At 39.9% G+C, this 24,005-nt stretch overlaps 1 protein-coding gene across 1 annotated transcript; it reads right to left on the reverse strand.

The window, feature by feature from the left end:
- Positions 1–1,034: 1,034 nt before the first annotated feature.
- Positions 1,035–21,215, reverse strand: IGF2 (insulin like growth factor 2). Its single transcript, XM_032221919.1, has 4 exons — positions 20,895–21,215; positions 11,348–11,504; positions 6,538–6,701; positions 1,035–4,266 (listed from the first exon to the last, which is right to left on the reverse strand). The coding sequence occupies exons 1-4, from the start codon at positions 20,982–20,984 to the stop codon at positions 4,027–4,029; spliced, it is 651 nt and encodes a 216-aa protein (XP_032077810.1). The 5' UTR covers positions 20,985–21,215; the 3' UTR covers positions 1,035–4,026.
- Between the last annotated feature and the right edge of the window lie 2,790 nt (positions 21,216–24,005).

Genomic DNA, 24,005 nt, shown 5'->3' on the forward strand with positions numbered 1-24,005 from the left:
TGATTTTTATTGCCTTGCTTAGAGAAACTGCCTCTCTGGTTAACCCTTATTACATTCTAACAGCTTAGACGAAGTGCCCAGCGACCTGAGTGACATTGACTTGGCCACGCCCACATGATCACCGAGCTCTGCCTACCCAGCTGTCATTAGGGCAGAGAACTGGTTGGTAAATTATTTGAATCCCACCACTGCTGCAGATTAAACATAACAGTAGTTCAATATTTAGAGAAAGTCATCCACAAAGACATTATAACTGATTGCTTTATTGATACTGTATGAATGAAAAGTACAATAGGTGCAGAATCCGGGCAAATTGAGTGCACACAAGTGAAGTATTTCAAGATACATCAATCCCCATCTCCCCCCCGCCCTTCCCCCAGACCCTCCCCACAATATAAAACTTAAGCAGACAATAATACATACAATGAGACAAAAAAACCCTTAAAAAAAAAAAACAAGTATAATTCTTCCCTTCATTTAGTGCAGAGGCAGCAAGGTCCATCACCAAAAGACTGAGCCTTTGCAAATGAAATGGATGAAGTAGAACAGTGGGACCAGTTTGGGGAACTGTGGTCTTTCCCTCAAGTGCACTGGCTTTGCACCAGGGAGTTGAAGAAAGCAGGCCAGTTATGTGTTCCAGTAATGTTTCATTTTTAAGTGGATTTTCCCCGTCATGCAAGAAGAAAATAACCAACCAATATTTTTTTTAAATGTAAACTATAATTGCCCCTAGAATCAGTTATGGTGTTGTGATAAAGATGTTCTTACAGGTAACTCCTCACAGACTGAGCTGGGTTCCTTTTCTCTAGAATGTCCATGTAAATATGTCAATTACAACCCCAGCCTCATCCTATTTTGATCCCGACAACAGAAAGCTAGAAGACATTCAAACATTGCATTCCTTAGTACAGATTTTACAATCTCTTCAGCCAGCTTGAACAACTTTCAACTCAGTATTTCCAAGGCACATAGGTGATTTGAATGTTCCCTTTGGTGTAATTGCATATCTTGTGGAGAGAACACATCTTTCTCTGATAGCTTTTTTTTTTTTTTTTTGCTTAAAAACAGGCAGTCCAACTTGTTTGTACAGTTAGTCTGTTTAACAGGGCTTGTTCCAATGCAAAAGCATAGGAACAAAGCCTTAAAGAGTGTCTGTACCTGGAAGTTCAGCAAGCAAGCAAGATGCCATCCAACGCTCAGCTTTTTCTTCTGTTCAAGTCTCCTTGCTCAGATTTAGTCACTAGGAATAAATCTGACATGCCTTTGGGAGGGGAGATATTGGCAAAGCATCATTAAAAGCTCGGCACCCAGCACTAAGGTACCTAAGTACACAAAGTGATGGAAAGAAACTATCTTGAAGAACAGTCTTCTAGAACTGCTAAAGGGGCACTGAACTAGCTTCCAAGAGGTGGAAGTGCCAAAACTGTATGCATACAGAGTCCTCCTGCTAATTATGAAGATTTTCCCCAAAGCTCTCGGTGGTACGTTTGGTTTTAGGATCACTCTATTCCTTAATATACTATAAACTCAAAGCCAGCATGCCACTGCTTTGCAATATAAGGATAACTCTCTTAAGAATTACCAAAAAACAGAGCCCAGATTATACAGAAATTCCCTTTTCTCTTTCATCACTATTACCCCTTGAAATGAAAACAATTCTCCCTGTTCCATTCTTCTGATATATTAAATATAGAGGTGGGAGAATATAATGGGGAAAAAACATTTATACATCTGTATGAACATTTTACGCCTAAAAGGGGGCTAGTTTTGTTTTTGGATTTTTTTTTTGAATCCTCATTTGCAAACAAAACTTTTTTTAAGAGTTTAAATTCTTTTGCTCCCTTCTTCCACTTACTTTTGAATTAAAGCAATTATTTCCTGTTTCGTACTTAAGGGAGCTATTGTTGATTTTTTTACAGGGCCATGCCAAACTAATATCCCAAAGGCCTCATGGCTCATGATTGCAAGATAAAAAAAAATTCAAAACTGATAACATGTGTAAAAAACCCACAAACCCTATGTTTAAAAAAGAAAAGAATACAATTCAAGTATAATCTTTAGGTTCTTTAAATGCGCATATGTGTGTATATATATATAAATATATATAAAGCAAAGCCAGTACAGAATGAGTTAGATGTCCCTTTTTCTTTAAGCAACTGTTTGTACACCATAGGATTACTGGGCTCTCCCTTCATGAATCTAAGATTAAAACAGTTAGTTCTGATATTTTTATAAAACCATCTGTGGCACATTGCTCAAATCAAGGAATGAGCTTCAAGCAACTGTATTGATCATTTTCTCTAATGCATTAAACTCGAGGTTATTCTTTCACACCTCAAGAATGAAGAGACAGAATTGTTATGCCTCCCTTGCATCTTAGAGCCAAAAAAGGCCACTGTTTCTACCAAGGCAGCTATGTACCTACCTCCCCTTTCGCCTTCCTCGCGGGACCTTTGTGTTCCCTCTTTCCATCCCTATGATTGGAAGAACATAGTATGGTTCTAAGTGGTTCTGTTTAATATAAAAGAGATGCACAAGGGATCTCTCTAGGAACTTAACTCTTTGGAAAAGAAGGGAAAGCAACCAAGCAGGATGGTTTGTTAATTGAACTACCTATCCTAAGAAGGCCAATCTGGGCAAGATGTTTCCTTCTTGGAAGCCCTGAAAGGTATGAATAGATATGGGTTGACCAGATAAGATGGTGGCTGAGGGAGACAGAACAGAAAATGACCAAACTGCCCAAGAGGAAAGTAGCTCTTGTTCTGCAGAAGCTAAGGTGAACGCTTAGTAGAGTGAGTAGGTCCATGATGGATTACTTCTCCAATACATGCAAAGCCCTTTGCAGAAGGCATGCTGTAAGAGGATTTGGATATCAGAGACTGAATAAAGTACTTTTTAAAAAATATATATTTTCACCTAAAAAAATGAATATAGATGATTCTGCCTGTGTGTGCTATTGTATGGATACATGTGAGTGGCAATTAGATCTTATGGTCATGACCAAGCTATAGTTCAGAAGAGAAAAAAAAAGAACATACTTATCACACTTTCCTAAAACGAAAAGCTAAAAAATTTCAAGTTCAGTATATTTCGAGATCTTGTCCTTCCCACCCTGCCCTCTGGGTTTGTTTTTCCCCTTCCAACTTACAATAGCACCATTAACAACATTTAAACATTACAATCCCTCTTCAGTTTACTAGACACACACAAAATGGTCCCATTAAAAATAGTGCTTTTCTGCCAAAACAAAAAACAAAAAACAAAAAAAGTTATATATAATATATATTTCATATAATTCAACTAAATCTGTGGCAAATGTGCAATGCTGACGCCTCCGCCATTAGAGCGAACTTACGTTCACCCAAACTCTTTCACTTCATCTGTGATTTTTTTTTTAAAGGTGCAAGTACATTTTGAACTGTGTAATTTTTTTTAAAAAAAAAAAAGGTAGTGGGCCTCATCATTTCTTTTCTAGCTTTTTAAATGTGCAAAAAAAAATCCCCCTCAAATATATCAATTGTGACTTATAAAACAATAAAATGGGGTAAAGGCTAGGCCAACCTTTAAAACCTCAGATTTTGTTTCCCTTCTTTTTCTTTTTACTGTCAGTTGAAATATAGAATTTGGCCTTCTTTTAATACCATGATCTTCTCTTGCTCTGTCTTCATTGGTTAGTATATGGACTGAAAGGCAAGTCTGTTATTATATAGTTCAAGTGCCTTAGCTGTCCCTGTTAGGTTCAAGCTGAAAATACTGGGTAGGAAAGTACAAAGCCAACCAATAGATTAAAAAAAAATTATAAAGACAATGCCACAAAAATGTTGCTGCCACCACTGATGTCATAATCCCATTCGTTTGGTGTTCCCGTGCCCCTTTTTCTGTTGTTCCTTGGTGTGAAAGGACATTTGCTCTCGCCACTCCACCTTGGTCTGCAAGAGAAAAGGCTGGGGCCAGACCTTGAAAACACCTCCCATGAGACTGGGAAAAAAATAATAATAGTCACTTTTGCAAACAGTTCAGCACAGTTCACTTCTGGCCGCCTGTCGTTTCTGAGGTGGTGTGCACAGGCAGAGGTGTCTGTGTCGGCAGGACGACCATCGAGCGATGGTTCTTGGATTCCTCAGACTCCTGCAGCCCTTCAGTCTGCCATCGATACCTGCGGGCACGGAGGACATTGGGAAGCCCCCGCTGAGGGCGCTGCGAGGTCTTCTTCTGCCAAATGTCGTATTTTGAGTACTTGCCATGGGTAGGCTTTTGGAAGATATCCTGAGAGAAACAGAGAGAGAGAAGAGCAAAGGAAGATCAATTTATGGCTTGCCATGATGAAGTTGTAGGATACAGACTATGACTGGGTTATGATGTCACATGGTTCAGCAGACAGAACTGAAACAGCAGAGAATGCATTCATCTGGGGCAAAATTGACGCTTGGAATTACTTTCCTTCAGATCTCCCTTCCTTTCTGCCTTTCTCTCTTAAAAACACTGGGAAGTTTTATGCCACAGGTATCCAAGAGCATCCAATAAAATTGGAGAGTTTATTCACATTCATTGCATCCCCATCTTTGAGTCAAATGAACTCCATATGCTATAGTTGCTGAAAGTCAGGCAGCATACAAGATTATAGTTCTTGCTTAGTGACCACAATTGGAAATGGGCAAGTCTGTTGTTAAGCGATGCAGCTGATAAATGGAAAATCATGTGATTGTGATGGGCTTAGTCGCCCTTCAGTTGTGACTTGTGATTTGACTTCCACCTTCTCTGTTACTTCTGGTTGTCCGAAGTCAGTTGCAAAGCTCACAAATGATGATCAGGTGACTGCAGGATGTTATGGCAGTCATGCATATCTACTGGTTGCAAAGTCCCTGAATAGTGATCCTATGACTACCTTGTTTCTCCAAAAATAAGACCTCCCTGGATAATAAGCCCAATCAGACTTTTGAGCACATGTGCTAAAACAAGCTCTCTCCCCAAAATAAGCCCTCCATGAAAATATTGCAACAAAGCAGCATCCATGAGGTGACCAGGCTCTCTCTCTCTCTCCTGCATCTCAAAAATAATAAGATGTCCCCAAAAATAAGGCCAAGTGCTTATTTCGGGGGTCAAAAGAAAATAAGACCCACACTGTATGGGACTCTTCAATGGACATAAATATAACAATTGATTACAAATCTTCTTTTTACACCATCATACCTTTGAACAGTTGCTAAATGGGACATTAAGTAACTGAGGATTAGCTATCCTGAATATGACCTTTTGGACATATTCAGACACACGTGTGTGTGTGTGTGTGTGTGTGTGTGTGTGTGTACTCAATTTCCATGTAGGGAGTTTTGTAGGGAGTTTTGTTCTGCAAAAGCAGAATGGTGATTGCAAATAGGAGCTAGCTTGTCAAAACAGGAAGAACCCTACATTTCGTCATAAAAACAAAAGTCAGCAGGGAAAAAGCTAAAAGTAAAAGAAGCATCTCCAGGAGGAGGTCAAAAGGTCAAGATGGTAGCTGTGGTTGTGTTATCAAAGGCCACATATATTCACCAGATGTGTAATATGTTGGAGACTGTGTCAGCAAAAGGTTTGTGTCAGGGTCTCCAACTTGACTTTTCTGATTCTCCTCTATAGACATCCCTGAAAGGTGACAGCTTCACCAAAACAGCCTACTGAGAACTGAGCATGCTCGCTACCTATGGAACACTATCATGTTTCTCTGAAAATAAGACAGCATCTTATTTTCGTTTGACCCCCCCGAAATAAGTGCTTGGTCTTATTTTTGGGAAGGTCTTATTATTATTGAGGTGCAGGAGGTGGCAAGCGTGGGCCGCTGCTGTGTTGCAATATTTTCAGGGAGGACTTATTTTCGGGGGAGGAGTTATCATGCGCTCAAAAGCATGATTGGGCTTATTATCCAGAGAGGTTTTATTTTCAGGGAAACAGAGTATTGTGAGAAGAAGTATGGTAAATAAAGTCAACCCTATGCAGAAGAGAGATGGAACCAGGCATTTTGGAAGACGGTACAGCTGATTAGCTGGCACTTCGTGCTAAGAAACTTTGTTGTAGGTCACATTTACAAGATTGCTTAACAAAAGTTTCCCATACCTGTCTGATGTTCTCCTGGCAATGCAACTCCGTTGGTGTGCTTATTGACACCTCGTTGCATGAGGCTCCCTTTTAAATAAGTATGTGTGAGTTTCTATTATCAATATGCCCAATTTACTTTGAGCATGGTACTCAATATCCTGCAATATTCTGCCAAGCAAATAGGTACTTGAACAGACTTCACAATAACTTCCTTTTTTTTTTTGGACAAGGAGTGGACATATTGTATTGTACCATTCATTGTCATTCCTCCCTAGCCACCCCCATCTCTAAACTCTCTTTTAAGAAATAGTTGCTTAGGGAGAAGATGTTATCTGTATACAGATAATATCATTCTGCTGTACCTGCAAAAGCAGCAAACACTGAAGATAAGGGTTCTGTGGTCCCATGGGATTTTTTTTTCCTTTCAAAAATGTATCTGATTACTCAGATAGGATTTCCACCAACCTTGTTTATTGCTGGTAAAACCACAAGAGATGAAGAGAGGTCCCGCTCCGATTTGACAGATTTTGCACAGTAAGTTTCCAAAAGATTCAGGTCACAACTCCGGAAGCAACACTCCTCCACAATGCCACGATTGAGTCTTCCTCTGTTTCTACCCACAGGCCTACCTGTTGAGTCAAAAGATCAATTACAAATAAGTGATCCCACACATTTAAATATTTAAGATTGACATTGGATCAATATGTTTTGTCTCTTTCTTTGAAAATCAGCAGCACCCACATAGTCCTTTGAGAGCTTTGCAAATTCCACATTTGATGGTAAGGTAGCAGGAGTGCAAAAATGAAGCTGCTGTTGGTTTATACAATTTGCAACTCAGCAAATCAAGTGGTCTACATATCCTTAAATTTAAGGTCATTTGCAATTCTTCAATTACAACCCGTGCCCATTGTGCTATTATTTTCATCTATCTCAGTCAGCTAATTATGTAAATTATTTGCCACCCATAACTTGGGTTGGGGAAGGATAGAACAAACTCAGTTGGAGCTGGTAGAGAATAAATTCTATTTCACTTGTTAGTACAAGACTAGTTTAGATTTTTAAAAACCCAAATAATTCCATTCTAATGGCAACTCCATTTGTTTTATGCTAATTTATCTCTCATCAAATTATTTGAATGGAGATATTTAGCTCTACCTTAAATATTTTATATATGATAATATGCATACTTCAAGTTGAAATTAGTTATTTTCTTACAGACATTTTATCACCATACTAAATAAATAAGATGATCAGTATAAAAGAAAGTGGGATTGCTGACTGTATATGTAATTGCCTCATCCCCTTCTTGATTGTTCTAGATTAGGGTATTGTTTCTTCACTGATTGTTTATCTGATGCTGCTTCCTGTTAATCTAGGTGATAGGTGCTGGAGAGATTCTAAACAGTTCCTTCAAACTAATATAACACAGCCATAAGTGAAGAGGCAAAGTTACTGTCATTTATTATCTCTATTTTTGTTCTCTGACCCCATTGTTTTGGTCTGGTCAATTTTCAAGCCACTACTGTATGTGTTACAAGGACAGAACAAAAAAGTTTCATGGAAGTTACTTTAAATATGACATCCAGAAAGATCTTAACTGAGAACTGTAGTTTTGAGAATGGGATTTTAATAAATTTAAGTTGAACTAAGCTTCACTGAACTCAGTAATTTAAAAGCAACTTTATTTAAATGTGAATAATCAAAACAAGGCTGGGGATACATAATCCAGGAGAAAAATGTATGAAATGCCAATCTGCTTTCTGTTAGTGAGAGCTCTATCTTTTTATGATGAAAATAAACTCCTTTACTCATCTGTGATTTTCTCTTGCCAAGTTACTTCCCAAGTATACACTATTTTGTTAGCAACTGGACAGCTTTCACTATCCACTTCAATACAGCTGGCAATCTGATGCGTGATGTTTTTCTAAAAAGTAAAAAAAAAATCCCTATGTTCTAAATTATATGATACTCCCCTTGAAAGAAAATGCAACGCTATTTAAAAACAGGAACAAATGCTCAGCTGAGAGCTGTGTCTGTTCCAGAATGCTGAGAGATGCCTTCATAGGCAAACTGTGAGATCTTGTTGCTAACAAAAGGTAAACTGCCAAGGAAATTTTACACAGACCAACCACCATTATTTAATATTTTAGTAGTAGTAGCATATATGCATAATATTATATATGTATAATATATATAACTTCAAATACATAAAGAACTAGCTGTCAGTCTTCACACCGGTCAATTAATGTCATCACTATATTGGAGATAGTAACCAAAACAAAGAAAAGAGTGATCATCATAATATCTTAACCAGGATCTTCTAGTTGTCTCCTGATATGTACTGCCTTTAGGATTTGCACAAACATTGCTTTTTGCAAGTTCCTGTTGCACAATGACTACTTTTTTTTTTACTTTTGGCTCTCCTCACAAGTAGCCCCTTAACTAGATACTGCTGAGAATCAGAGCTAAGAATAAGTCTCATGTTTATGTATCAGTGTCTAATAAATAAACACCCTGGTGCTTTGTTATCCTCTGAGCATCATCTCAGGTGAAGGGCCAAGGATCACGTTCATCAACAAATACAGCTCCAGCAAAAAAAGACAAGACACGTGGCTGCTGTGACATGACACTGATAGAGAGTTCCTCTCCTCAATTTAGGTCCTTCCTTTTTTCTGTCTTTGTTCCCCTTCCCAATTTAGCTTTTCATTCTTCCTCTCTTTTCCTCAACAGAAATGGCAAGGAGGCTAAATATTGGTGGCTAAGCCTGGGGTCAAAGTTCAGATGCACTTGTGCATCCCGGAGAATATGTATGAGGGCTAAGAGGGAATATTTATGTGCTGCTGTTCAGGGCCTCGTGTGCCATTCTTCTGAATAACACAAAAATATTCTACCGCTTGTGCCTCCGTCGTACACACTCTCCTGAGTACCCCTTCCATCGGATCAATCAAGCACCAAATCAAGCGTAAGAACACTTTGGGTGTAAACAATCCTCTTTTCTCCTGACAAAGGAATGTGGGCACCAACAAGAGGGCCTTTGTGGAGTGGCTGGGCAGCAGCATCCATTGTTCCAAACCCCTCCCCCCAAATAGCTTCCCTTCCACCATCACCCACCCCCTTATTTTTCCTAGTATTATTCTGAGGGATGCAGAGAAGAGAGAGAGAGAGAAAGGAGAGAATGTGCTTTGTCAGCATAAGTGGCTGGAAAGAGCTAAGTTCTTATCAGCTGTTAGAAAGGAAGAAACAGGAGCCCTTGTTTACAGAAGTCAGATGCCTGGACTCTCGCTCAGCTCTCTCCACTCCCCCCCCCCACCTTCATCTCTTCCTGATTCACATCTTTTTTTGTTTCGATTCAAAAAATCCCCCCAAGAGCTGGAATCAGACCTCCCAAATATTGGACACTGGGCCACGTGCCTACCTTTAAACACCCCATCTTGTGTCCTTTGCTGATTCTAGTACAAGAAAACTCAACTGTTATTATTAGATTTCCCTTAATGCCACCTTCCTCCTCTTCTTCCTCTTCTACCAGGAATGCTTAGAAAAGACATTTATTGGGCATGTTGCTGATTAACTACTTCCTAAGCAGGAGTATTTTTAGCTCAACATCCCTTCTTCAGAACTACTGCCAGCCTTCCCAACCCCCATCCAAGAATCTAAAAAGAGAACTAAAGCTTACGGGTCTGACTTCAATAGGGTGATGATGAATTGCCCCAGCTGGGGTCTTGACCTTTGATGGTTTTGGACAGAGCTGTAGATTAAAGAGACTAAGAAGCAACTTCCCTTTAAAAGTGTTTTCAGGAGAGGATTCAGACCACCTACAATATGGGAAGCAGGGAGCAGGACATCTCTAGTTGCCAGACACAATGTGACGGATGATTTGAAGAATAATCGTCCCCAATTTGATTCTGTCCAGATTTTGGAGATTATATTTCCTAGGACTCACAGCCAATGTGAGCCATTTTCACACTGGCTGAGAATTCTGGGTGATGTAATCCCAACATGCCTGGAAGGAATATCTGGTTGGAGAAGGGTGACATAACCCAGGCGTAAATAAATTCTTGGCAAAAAGTTTAGAATTCTGCCCTGCAGATCAAATAAGCATGTATTTCCTTGATGAAAAATTAAAACACAGGGATATTTTAAAGTATATAAGGGACATTTTGTGAGATTGGTGACCATATAAAATGAGTGAGTGAGTGAGTGAGTGAGTGAGTGAGTGAGTGAGTGAAAAACAAGATGACTGGCATTTTAAAAAGTATTTCAGCAATTTATGCTAACAATTAAATTACAATATCCCCATATATTGTAACCATTGTCTATGGATTGAACCTATACAACAATCCACCAGAATACTGCACTAGTAATATAAATCAAAATGAAAAGATTTTTAGGGATTTACACAATCCAAGTAATGAATTATCTCTTAAAGATTTAAAATTTTGCTAGAATTTTTCTTTCATAACAAGGAAGACTAATAGTATTTTTTTCCCTTTACGCTGAAGCCTTTGGGACACAGTGGTCAGAATTTTACTTAATATGAACATCTAGATCTAATGAAAGCAAAACTTCTAAATCCTAGTTAGTTCCCATTCCCCAAAGCACCATTCTAGATACAAATGAAATTAGATTAGGTCTAATAATTAATGAGGATTTTATATTTCATAGTATTGCTTCTCCTGATAATACCACTATGGATGGTTTATTACTTATTAATGGGTATTATTTAGTTACAGTGTTGTCAACAGTCATATTGGGAAGGTCTGACCGGGACTTTCAGTGCAATCTTATTCATGACTACCTTGGAGCATGTACGAATGAAGTTAAAGGTGTTGGTTGGCCAGTAAGTAGATAAAGGATTGCAGTCCTAAAATGTGCTTACTTAATTCTGAGCATAAGCAATTCAAATTCTATAGAGGAACAAAGAACTATTTGCATTTTGTGATTGTATGATCATGCAGATGTAGAGTACAAGATTTTCAACCAAGCAATCTGATATTACTCAGAAACAGAAGAGGTTTTAGACCACAGTAGTACATCCAGTATTTTACTTTTCTTATCGCTGGACCTTCATAGGAACTGGAGTTTAATCACATCTACCAGATTACATGGATTGTTCAGCTCCAGCCACCCACCAGCAATACACAAAAGCTAGCATAGTGTGCACAGCTAAAGTGAGGCCTCCTAAGATAATGCTTCATATATAACTTCCAATAGGTGGATATATTGACACTTTTCCAAGGTGAGTTCGTTTCACTTCTCCCCCCTCCACTATACTTACTGAAATAAAAGCCTCTCTCCCCACAGACAAACTGTAGTGTGTCCACCAGCTCTCCACCACAAAGAGTTTCGGCAGGACTGTATGCAGAGACCGAATCAATCGTATATGCCAGGAAGGTGAGCACAAGCAGCAATATTCGCCGGGAGATGCACATCTTCTGTAAGAGAAAAATCCATCATGTTAAAAACTGTTCCTATAAGTGACCTCTAAACTACCAGGGTTTAGAGCAGAGGTCTCCAACCTTGGCAACTTTTAAAACTTCAACTCCCATAGTTCCTCAGCCAGCTTTGCTGAAGTCCACAAGACTTAAAGTTGCCAAATTTGGAAACCCCTGATTTAGAGTACTTCCACAGTCATTGTCTATCATTTGTCTATGGTCATAGCAAACCAGACATGGATGAAGTACACTGAACACAGTGCTTGGACAATAAAAATTAATCTTTATAGAAATCTATAAGCATAAAGAAACATTTTCTTTGCAATGTATGTTTTGAATACCATAACACACACTAAAAAAAGCAGGCAAAACACAGTTTCTCCCTGCAGCAGCTTCAATTAATAGAAATCAAAATACTAAGCCAGTTTCATTATTTTTCTGTTTTAGAGGTCCAAATCCAGATGTAGGTTAGCAACGATGGAAACAGCTGCCTGTATTTCTATGGAAGATGAGGTGATCAAGAAAGAAAAATGACAGGCCTCTAGTTCCTTCCTGAGCCCAGGTATAGTCATGAGTTGGCATCTGTGTGAAAAGAAGTTTCTCTGCCCCAGATGAAAAGTATCAACAATTCTATGGTGATTAATTTTTAGTTTCAAAACCTAACTACAATCATTCAAAGCACCATCTTTTGTTGAAACTTATAAATTAAACAGGCAAATGTAATTTTAGAAAAGACCTGCCACACATGAAAGAATAAGGAGGATTTCCTCTGCATTTTACAAGAATGTTGCATCACTATACAAAAGGAGAATTGGTGAATCTGCTAATTGCTGAAGTGCTGTGGCCCTGCATCTAGACAGCTTTTCTGGACAGCTTTAAATCAGACTAGCATTATTGTTTTAAAAGAAGACATACCAGCACTCTAACTACTGCATCAGAACCACATCAAGCAGATGGGATGACCTTTCGTTGAGTTGGATGAAATCCCACAGTGATCTGGTCCAAGCTATTCCTGGCTTAGTCTCAAGTTTTCTAATGTGACCCTCGGCAGAGTGTAAGGCCAGCTTTCTATCCATTAATCCATTCTACCTATCCTGGATTACTAGCTTTCCAGTAACTTATGGTATGTTAATTCTCTAGTGCAGCGTTCCTCAGCCTTGACAACTCTAAGATGTGTGGACTTCAACTCCCAGAATTCCCCAGCATGCATGATGGCTGAGGAATGCTGGTAGTTGAAGTTCACATACATTATAAAAGTTGAGAAACACTTTTCTAGTAGAAGAAGCAACTTGACTTCTTAAAGCAACGACTTAACATATAGTGTCCCACTATATTCAGAAATAGTGGGAGGGAGGGGGAAGCACTTGCTATAGTAGGCAGAGAAAGTGCAGCAATTGTGTTAATATACTTTGTATTCTTACTTAAAACAAATTGTCCAATTTGGATTCAAACCAAGCATTATTTCAGAATATTCCAGTTAAATGTTTTCTCCCCGAATATCCAGGTTTATATTCTAAAATGAAACAAAAAGGGAAGGAGGGGTAGAGCCAATCCTATTTACCATCAACTCAAGGAACAATCTTCCTGTTTGTTTCTGTAGTTAAAAGTTCATTAGATTAGTTCACAATCAAAAAAATCATTAACCCCTTGCATTATTAGAGACTTTTGGCCAGGTGAACAACTGAATAGCAAACTGGTCTAAACAACAAGCAGGAAAGAGATGATAAAGACATGTTCAGCATTTTGGTGTTGCTGTCCCATATTATAATATTAATTTTACCTTTCTAGGATCAATTCGTGTGTGTGTGTGTGTGTGTGTGTGTGTGTGTGAGAGAGAGAGAGAGAGAGAGAGAGAGAGAGAGAGAGAGAGAGAGAGAGAGAGAGAGAGAGGGAGGGAGGGAGGGAGAGAGAATATGAGACTATTGATTAGTATAGATTCAATTTATTTTCTTCCATTGGGTTAGAACCAAATATATGACAGGAAAGTCGCAATCTACCTGTGTTTTTTTTTCTAAGCTTATTGCATTGCTAAATGGAAGATGGGAAAGAAAGAGAAGGGGGAGGAAGGCAGATTTATTTCTCTCCCTTTGCAACATTTCTCTGATTAAGCCACATCTTCCAAATTTGCCCCATAGAACAAAATCCAATGGTACCATAAATACATCCATCTTCACCTGCTTTTGAAGAACTAATACTGTATGTGCAGGTAAAGGCTGCTTTACCTGCACATTAAAGGAAATGCTAATTAGATACATAGCTTCTAAGGATTATCTTGTGTTTTCTTATTCAAGCCACAAACAGGCTCAAAGTCTATCAGGTATGTCCCAAGAATCTAGCAAGCTGGTAGTAATCAGTGATGCTCCTTAGCATCAAATGATGCCTTATCAAAAGCTGTGAAAACGTCACAAACGTGACTGCTCAGCTACCTATGCACTTGCCTATTTGACCACATATGCATATAGATATTTGGACTGCTAAATATGCAACATGTGCTGGGTAAAGTTTATGGTCAATCAGGAAGCCCAGCCCTTATTAACTTTTGCCTCCTGGGCAAGACTCAAAAGTTGGCTTAACCACTTTGTCATCGACCCTGTACCTGTTCATTTCTCATAAAAGATTGCTTAATTTTGATATTTGGCAAAATCTATGTGTATCTGTGTATACACACACTTCATTTTTCCAGGAGGACTCAAATCTGGGAAATCTATCTCTTGTGTCCAAAGTTGATAGTTACTTAGCCACCTCCCCTTGCGAGATCTGTTACTACATCTCTCCCCAGAAAACCCACTCTTCTCACCTACCTATAAGGGTTATTCAAACAAGAGGTGATGTGGCACATATTGCTCTGCCAGCAATGTGCAGATAGATGCCCCATTATAGCAGAATGTTGGCACTGCTCTGGAGAGATAATCACACAGACCTTCTTCTGACTTGTGAAATGAAAACGGATCAGTGAGGAAAGAGGTGACTCCAAATTAAAGCTCTTTAATACTGCTACCACAGTCCTCACAACCAATTCTATTTTTCTTGAGCTCCTTCTTTTCTTTCAAGGGGAAACCTATGGTATTTTTAACAACGGCAGCCAGAAAGTACAGCAATCGCTAATCCAAACCCAGTCTTATGCTGTAATTGCCTACCCAAACTTTGGATCAGACGTTAGATAGTTTTGGGACACTATTTTCAGCAATGTGAATTAGGTATTCTTCCAGGTCTCTGTTAAAAAAATCTACTCTCATTTCTTTCCCTTTTTAAAACGTTGACCCACAGTTAGCACATATAAATATTTTTTTCTGTTATTTGATAACATAAATTCTTTCTTTACTTATTTATCACAGTTTTGATATATGGCTCCTCTTTACAAACACTCTATAATACCAAGCTGCCTCCCCTTAACTGAAATAATAAGGCAAGACCTATTTCAATTTACATCTGCTGGTAAAATAATATAACTGTTCTGAAGCATAGTGGATATCCAGCCTCCTAAGGATGCCTCTGGAATCCAATTCACACTCTCCTTTTTATCCTGTGAGCTCATCTCCCACTTAAAAATGCTACTCCTTACCTTCGGTCTATCCCCTCTCAATTATCATCAGAGGTCAATGTAATAGGAAGCAAGTCCAAAAAAGGAGACCTTTTAATTGCTTGGTTCTGAATTCCTCTTTTTCTCCCCCAGATGAATGTTCTGCAAACAACCAACCAAACTGGCATCTTTACTCTACTAAAGTTAAGACCATGCAATAGTAGAGATAAGAGAACCTTAGCAGGAGGTTTAGCAGTCAATGCTGCTATGGGGCCTATTTGTGGTCCGCTCATACTATGCCACAGAAGTGAAAGACAGTTTTCTTAATGTGATATCCTTCAAATATTTTGCTGAGGAAGTTGTTACATAGTCCCATCAAGATATTGATTTCAAGTCCATATTTTCCTTTCAGCATATGCTCTGGAAAACTAAGGAGTTATTGTAAGATGGAACTAAACCTAGACAGGTTATTTTCCAGGTTCATCCAAGATCAGCATGACAGATAGGGCTTTTTAGGAAATTGAACAGATGCCTTAACTTCAGTGCTTCAAAAAACAAAGGCATAACCTTTAGGAATTGCTCTTCCTCTAAGCAAGTCACTGGGTTGGAACTTCAAGTGGTCTATACTTGGTCTACACATGATCTATTCATATTAATGTGATTAAGCCATTCAATGAACAGAAAAGGAGCATGGGGAGGATCTATTTGCCCCATGAGAAGGTAGATATGTAACATATATTTTAAATTGTTGGGATTTAGACATTTCAACACCACTAAAGGTTGATATATATAGACATGCACATTTTCAGGCACCTCCAGAGGAACCAGAATGGACAATCTCGCCAGTGTTATTAAATTCCTGCACATTTGAAAAGCAGGCACACACATAAGTTGTTCTAGGTCATGACTGATCAAAAGTGTGCAAATTGTGACAATTCCCATAAACATTAAAAAAAAATAAAAGCAGGGGTTGAATCAGCAGGTAGAGGCTTTCTCCGTGTGTGTTTGTCCAGCTAATTTTGGAAGGTAATCCCCTGAACAGAATTTCCCAACCCTACTGGGAGAAAAATGGAAGGGAAGAATGAGTTTTGTGTGACAGAGGCTGGACGAAGTATTACAAATCACTGTTTACCACCTCTACCCAGAAGGCTATATGTCCCTTCACTCAGCTTTTTATAGAAAGATTGGCTAAGAATTCACAATCCATTATCTTCTGCCATCTCACACAGACATATATACAGTACATGGAATAGGCAGCAACATGTTTTAGTGTGGTGTACTTATGTTCCAACTTTCTAGTTAAATTGTTTCATTCCCCTCCCCCTCAGTTTTCTCACCCCCACCCTACCCCCACATGCCCAGAAATTCAACCATCAGCCAGTATTCTATCCAAACTGAGAGGCAGTTTAGTCTAGTGGTTAAAGCACCAGTCTTAAAAACCAAAAGACTATGGGTTCTAGTCTCACTTTAGGCACTAAGCCAACTGGGTGATTTGCGGCCAGTGCCTCTCTCAGCCCTAAGAAGGAGGCAGTGGTCAACCACTTCTAAAAATATTGCCAAAAAATTACTACAGGGACTTGTCCAGGCATGTCTTTCCAGCATGTTGTAACTTTATGAGATTAAAATGCATGGTAAAATCCCACTCTCAAAAAGCAGAAGACCAATCAGGAGAAGCTGATTTAGGATTGCTGCTGTAGTGTCTATTGTGAAACAGGCCCAAATCTTCTAAAAAAGGAAAACCTTTTTTTTTCCTCATGCAAATATATGTAGCCGTAAACCAATCAAACACAGCAATGTCTAACTCATATACTAATGAGCTCACATTTCTTCAATTAAGGAGCAGCTCTGCTAAATGCTTGGAGGATTTATTTCAGCCAAGCTCTGAAGGGTTCTCTAACGCTTACTACAAAAGAGATGAAAGTAGGTCCTGCCCCAAAATTCAGTGTTCACCTAGCAGGTGAATTTGGTTACGTGCTGCCCAACATCTCGAGGGCTTCCAGGTTAAAGATATCTGATGCAGGAGCTGATCTATTTGGTGTGTCTTTCAGGTAGCGTGCTGCAACCATGAATTTAGGTGAGTTCTTCGAGACTAATCCAAGATCCCAGCTATAAATAAAATGTGCTCATAATTGGAGTGCATCAGTGAAAAGGCTTTGTACAAGTAAAAGGATTTGCCTCGCTCTCTTACCTTGCCCACACAGAAGCAAGCCAGCCCACCCTGTAGAAAGACTGCAAAAAGATCCCTCTTTGCTCTTTAATGCCATTGCTTTGCTTTCACGCTCATTTTCTAGGTTTTCCAGACAGCCAAGAAACTTAAATGAAAGGGACATTCTTTCTCTTGCCCTTTGTCCTGGTAACAAATAGAGTCTACGTTCACTCAATTCCCTTAACCACTCCAAAAGGAGGTTGGTATCAGTTAAGCCTTTAGAGTGGGGAAAAAGAAAAGATAGAAGGAAGGGCAGAAGGGAGAGTTGGTCCTGTTTACTTATTCCATCGGAGTATAAGAAACTGCTTGAACTTTGGTGATCAACTCCAGGAGGTCTTTTAAAGAAAGAAGTGGGACTTTATTCACAGTTTCTTTAAAAATAATAATAATAAAACAAACTTGCTTCACTTTTGAAAAACATCTGGCAGAAGACACAAGAAAAGAAATCTAAATATCTTCAGCCAGCTGAACCGATCAGTTTTAATCTACCCAAATTCACAGCTTGTTCTCTTATTGTCTTCTGCATTTTGTTTCCAAGCCCTGAAGTAACTCAAAGCTATGGACAACAATATTACATCACTCAGTTACAGGGAGAATTAAGGTGACTGAAATGGACACAGACTTCATCCAAAACCACATTTGTGTTTGTTGCATTTCCTGCTAATATGGAGCATATTCTTCCAGCTCCATTTAACAAAACAGTCCCTTGGCTATCTCTGCTTGTTTAAAAGCATCTTATTTCAGGACCTCCTCCTTCCCTGTATACAGCTAATGAAGTAGGCACTTGCTTTGAAATGACCTTGCTGGGATAAATGAGCTAGCCTAAGCTGCCATTATGAATGTTAACAGGAGAGTAACGTGCAGCGGGCAATGCCCTTGCTGCAGCGAACCCCCTCCCAAATGGGCTCAGAAAGAAAGAAAGCGGGGGAGCCCTTTTAAACCATCCAGGACTCGTGTGCATTTAGCTGCATAATTCAACAATACCAAAGGTTTCGCTGATTTCCCTGGGTTGCTGCAGATCAAGATTACTCCAGGAGAAAGACAACTCTCCTATTGAATGACCTTGTCTACAGACTGCTCAGGTAAACAGTTTCCCTCTTGAAAGGCAAATTAGCGGGAAAGCGCCACTCGGTTGCCAGAAGTGAAGGCTTTAGCTGCACAGCTTTCCATAAAGGCTCCAACAAACAGCAAGGGGAGTCCCTTTTCACTGCTTCCCCTTTGCATGGCAACCCTCTCAGCTCTTTCTGCGCTACAACTTTTTGTGCCAAAGCTGGGGGGGGGGGGGGAACGACACACATCCTCAAGCAAGCAACTTTTCCTATTTTTTTCACAGAAACTAGCTGTTTTCAAAGCACCATATGTGTTATAAACAGTAACATGTTGTATAGCTTAGAAGTGTCAGCTGGGAGGTTTAAAGCATCATTCTCATGTTCCAAGCAACTTTTCATGCTGCTACCCTGGTGCCTAACAGTCTTTTCTTTTTGGTTATTTTTTTTAAAAAAAAACGAGCCTTAGAAACTGTGTTGATCTATGACTAGCTGGTTCAAACACACAGAAAGCTGTAGAAAACCACAGCTTCCTTCTGTGTTCCATATTCCTATGGCTCTGCCCATTGCTAAAAACTTTTTTTAAAGCTTCTCCAAACAATTCCTCTAGGGAAAAGCAACTGGAAAAGAAAACAGAAGACCGATAATAGTAATAAGAGTTATCCAAATAAGGCCAGCTAAAGTAGGCGACCCTTCTGCCAGCCCTTTCTTCTCACTCAGTCCTTGGCTTATTGTTCTGTTTTGATCCGTTTTCACTCCTCATTGATCTAAAACGCGATAGAGTGCTCTAAACTGAAGCGCGCTTAATAGCAAGTAGAGCTCAAGAACTACGTGTCCTTTGCAACAACGCAGAAGCTTTCCTCCTCCAAGCAGCTTAAGGAAAGCAGAGTAAAATAAGGCAAAATACATATGTAAAAAAAAACCACCCCTCCATAACATTCAGTCCAAGAGAACGTGACCTTGTTTGTGTCCTTAAACGGGCAGGCAAACCAAGCAAGGTATCCAAATCGCGCACCGGACATTTCCCGACTTCAACCTACACTTCTTTCGCAGTTCAACCCCTAGCGGCAAGAACAAAGCTTGGATTTCCTGCTCCAGACTTCCCACCGCGGCACATGTCACCAGAGCTACCGGCTATTTGGGGTATACTTTCGGCAGTCAGAAGTATCATCGGGCTACCTAGAATCTCGTTGTTGTTGGGGTTTTTTTTAGTATTATTATTAGCTTTGCTTTAAAGGCATCTCAAGGCACGAAGGAGAAGTCGTCTACTACTTCTGCCCACCGCTTCCTCTTCTAAAGTTCACGGACTGAAGCCGGTCTCCAGCCTTCCTTTACTGATCAGAGCACCTACAATGCATCTCATTCATCGGGGGGGCTTTTGTTTACACCGATTGTTTTCTATTACAATCAACCCCCCCCCCCATTTCCTCTTTCTGGGTAAGAACTTTCAAACAACCTCTCTGCTACAATGGAGTTTTGCTACACAAGCCGGGAGCGTGCCCACCTCCCTCCGCCTGCTCTCCTACTGTAAAAAAAAAAAAAAGCAAAAAGCAGGAAAGTGCCACAATCCTCTCTCAAAACTCAAAAACAGCCTGTTCTGACCAAACCCTCGGGGTCCCTCTAGTGTCAACTTGTCTCCACCGCAGAACGAAGTACTCAAAAAAAAAAAAAGTTTTATCTCCCGGTCCCCCCTCCTCCCTCGCCCGCTCTGCCCCGCAAAAGAGCAAGAAAATAACCATCGTTAAAAAAAAATTAAAAATCAAAATCAAAGCCAGGAGCAGGTTGAAGAAGCCGGCGCTCCCTTAGCCGATCGCTTCTGCGGCGATCCTGTTCGGCAAAGAATTCCGCGCAGACTTTAACGCGGGGGAACAGAAGACGGACTGACAAAAGGTGTGCAAAAAAAAAAAACCCACGCCAAAACACACAAGCCCGCTTTTATTTTATTTTTTTCGGAGGAAGAGGGCTGAAAGTAGGGGGTCCCTTTCAAAAAAAAGAAGAAGGGGGGAGCGCGAAGAAAGGAGAAGGAAAGAGAGGAAGCCTCTTAGGAGGCAAGTGGAGGATCTTAATCGTTGGGGTTGTGTTTTTTTTTTTTTAAAGCAGAGCTCAAATTCTGCAAAGGAGAGCCAGACTTTTCTCTCTTTCGCTCTTCACTCTCTCTGGCCCGAACGGAGTTAAACAGCTTTGTTGCGTTTTACAGGCGGCGTCCTTCCTTGAACTCACTCACGCAAAGCCGAAAGGGAGCCAGTCCCGCAGCACGACCTAAGCGCCCGGACCCCCTCGCTCTTTGGGAGAGCCGTTCTGATGCTGCCGCTGCCGGCCAGCGCCCCCGCCAAACGCCGCTTGGACGCACCACCCAGCTCCCTCACTTCGCCTCCTCTCCGAAAGCTTCAGACCGGGAGAGAGAGAGAGAGAGAGAGAGAGAGAGAGAGAGAGAGAGAGATAGTGAGAGAGAGAGAGAGAGAGAGAGAGAAAAAGAGAGAGAGAGAGAGAGAGAGAAAGAGAGAGAGAAGGAGAGAGGAAGAAAGAAAGAGGGGAAGAGAGAGAGAAAGAGGGAGAAAGAGAGAGAGAGACAGCAAGAAAAAGAGAGAGATCCAAGAGCGTTTGTTTTTCCCCCTTACCTTTGAACTGCCAAGGCTGTTTTCAACTTCTGACGTTGAGATTTGGAGCAAGCCTGGGTTGCTGCAGCGTTCATTCTCAGCTCTTGACATGGTGACTGTGGCTTGGCTGATTTCTCTGGGTTCTATTTGGTGTTTAGCGAGTCTCTTTTTATCTTTGTGCGTGTCGTGTCCGTGCGAGCGAGCGTAGATAGCTAGATAGTTTGCTTTGCTGTCTCTTGCTTGGATCTCGTTTCCAGAGGCAGGGCTAGTGGTGGGGCTCCGCTCCGCTAGTAGCAGCTATACTTTCAATGAACTGCTCCACTGAGAAGACAGACCGATGCGTTCACTGCCCCTTCTTTTATACGCCCATCCAATGGGCATGCTCAAACTTACAGGCTTCAAGGTAAGTCAGCCAATAAAATTGCAGAGGTTATCTAACTCTCTCTGTCTCTTCTCCCCCCCCCCCTTTAACCTCCTCCCATTTTACCCTCTCCTGAGATTTCCCATTTGGAGCAAAAACGAAAAAATCAATAGCATGCTTTTGGGCTATTGCCTCATCTCAAAATTGCCTCCCCCCCCCCACATGTGCAACAAAGAAAGGAGGGGGAAAATGAGAAAGATGTATAACCCCCCCCCCAGTTAATATTGCTTTTTAAGTATAAGCAAATATATATGCGTGATATACATTTTTCATTCAAATAAATCCCACCACTTTATTTATTGGGCTTAGAAAATGCCACAACCTTCAGACAACCAAATGTTTGTGAATACTTGCCTTTGATCTCAGTGATTGAATTAATCCTGTGTTTAATGTCATCAAAGCTCAGGTCAAGGAGACCTGGAGAGGTGGTACAAAAAAACCTGATTTCTCCAGTCTTGTTTTTGCCTCCCTATCAATGAAGATAGATGGGGAATTTAACTAGGCTACAATCTCACAGAGTATTTGCAAATTGGTTTAACTAAACTAGGTGGCACTAGAAGAACGGTGCACCATCATCCTACCCTGGAATAGGCTGATGGGTGCAAAGACCTCTGAAAATCCCTTCTACAGTTAGGAGAGCGAACACAGTGTTGGGGGGGGGGGCTATAAAGCACCTCTGAATTGCTAATTGAGAACCAGCTCATATGAGACAAACATGACTAGCAGGGACAAATCCTTGCTTTCCAAATCTACAGTATTCAACATACACAGTTAACACAAAGTTACTGGGTGGCTACATTCACCAAACTGTGACAGTCTTAACAAGGCATCGTGTGGAGATGGGGAATTTGGGAATCTCCTGATGCTACTGAATTACAGTTCTCAACAGCCCATCCTATATAACATCCCTCAAGGGTGAGGGATGTGAGGAGTTGTATGCAAGAAGTCACAAATTTTCCACTCCCAGATTAAAAGAAGCGACCCACATAAATGCTTATTTAAAGCAAGATTATTTAAAGAAAAGAAGGTAAACTTCTGGCTCTCTGTAAGACTGATCCAGGGATAAATCATGTGATGCTATCTATAATAGTCCCAACATTAAGTGGATTTTCTCCTTGAAAACAATTGTTTCCAAACTGGTGCTTTCTAGATGTGTTCAGCTACAATTTCCAAAAATATGTTGGCCAAGGGTGATGGATGTTGTAGTTCAATACATCAGGTTCTTACCAAAATCTGTCCATTTATTATTTATCCTGTTTTTCCATACCTGTCTGAACAATGATAATATTAAAGGGATAAAGTTTTATCCTTAGGAATGTAGGGAGATCTTTTGCTTTTTCAAAATAGGCTAAGGGTTGCCTGTCTCCCTATCTGGGAGTCTCTCTGTCTCCCTCTCTCTGAAACAAGATTTAACTGAAATAAATAAGAACTAGTGTACTTATTTTGGGAGCCCAGTGATTTTTTTTTATCCCTGCCATTTAAAAGTATAGCAGCAACTTCTTAGATTTGTAGCTATTTGTGAGTAGCAAAGCTAGAATTATTAACCACATTTATTATATGGTTAAATCTTTAATGTCTGCAAAAAATTTAGGCAATCAGTTAGCTATGTTGAATAATCCACCATTCATGTATAGCTTATACACTGATGCCCCTCCAGGTTTGGGAGGAAAATCAGATCTAAATTAATTCTCGTGACTGGCTATCCATATGAACCTTTATAATTCCATTGACTTTTGTTACACCAAAACATGACTTTCTAATGTAGAGAGAATGAATAAGAAAGACGGTGTTGTGGTTTTATTAAACTTGAGAGATGTCATTGATCCCCAAGGATCTATTCCATGTTGTATTCTCTTGTAAACAAGCTTTTCCTTACGAAGCTACTGATTCTGATCTGGGACTGATAAAACATTTTTATCAGGCAGTGGCGCTCTTTGACCTATTTAAAGTTATTTTCAGCCATAATGGGAATCTGGATTCATGGTAATAGTTGTTCATCATAAGGCTGTTGCTGCAGATCAGAGGACAACGTTGCACAAATGAATGCACAGCAATGCAAAAGTCAGGGGGGGGGCATCTGTTTTGTAGTATAAATACTTACCTGTTAGGCATTTTCATTGTCTTTGGAATCTGTATCTGAGAGACCAAATAATCAAGAAGTAGGTGAGAGGGAACACAGCTGATATAGCATCTCCAGTACGTATCTGCATCAAAACTTTGGTTTTCTCCTTGTTTGCTCCTCTGTGATCAAATGTTTATAAGATTCAAAAGATGTAAATATAATCAGGCATAAAACCTAATACCTGGAGTGGGGAAGAAAGGCCAACTTTTAAAAAAATTCATTCTTGTTCTTTTTAAAATCCCATCCGACACTTTTATTGTTCTGATATTTACAGATAAATTTTATTTTAAAGGGGAAATTTACCTAAGCTAAAGCTGAATTCTTCCTTCCTTCAATGAAATACATTTCTTGAAAAGAGATATTGAACCTCTTAACCATTTATCTTTTGGGACAGAACAAAATAATATAGTATACATATTCATATACACAAGTTTACAGAGATGACAAAATCTGCATCCAAAAAGGGTCTCTCAGTGTATTTTAAGTTGTTACAAATGGTTCAGTTTGGAAGAAACCTCTGCTACTTGGGCTTTCATCATCCCCAGGTAGTGTTACTGTGCCAGCATTGACAACTTATATTGGAAAGAAC

Source organism: Thamnophis elegans, chromosome 1 (assembly GCF_009769535.1).
Source record: "Thamnophis elegans isolate rThaEle1 chromosome 1, rThaEle1.pri, whole genome shotgun sequence".
NCBI lineage: Eukaryota > Metazoa > Chordata > Lepidosauria > Squamata > Colubridae > Thamnophis > Thamnophis elegans.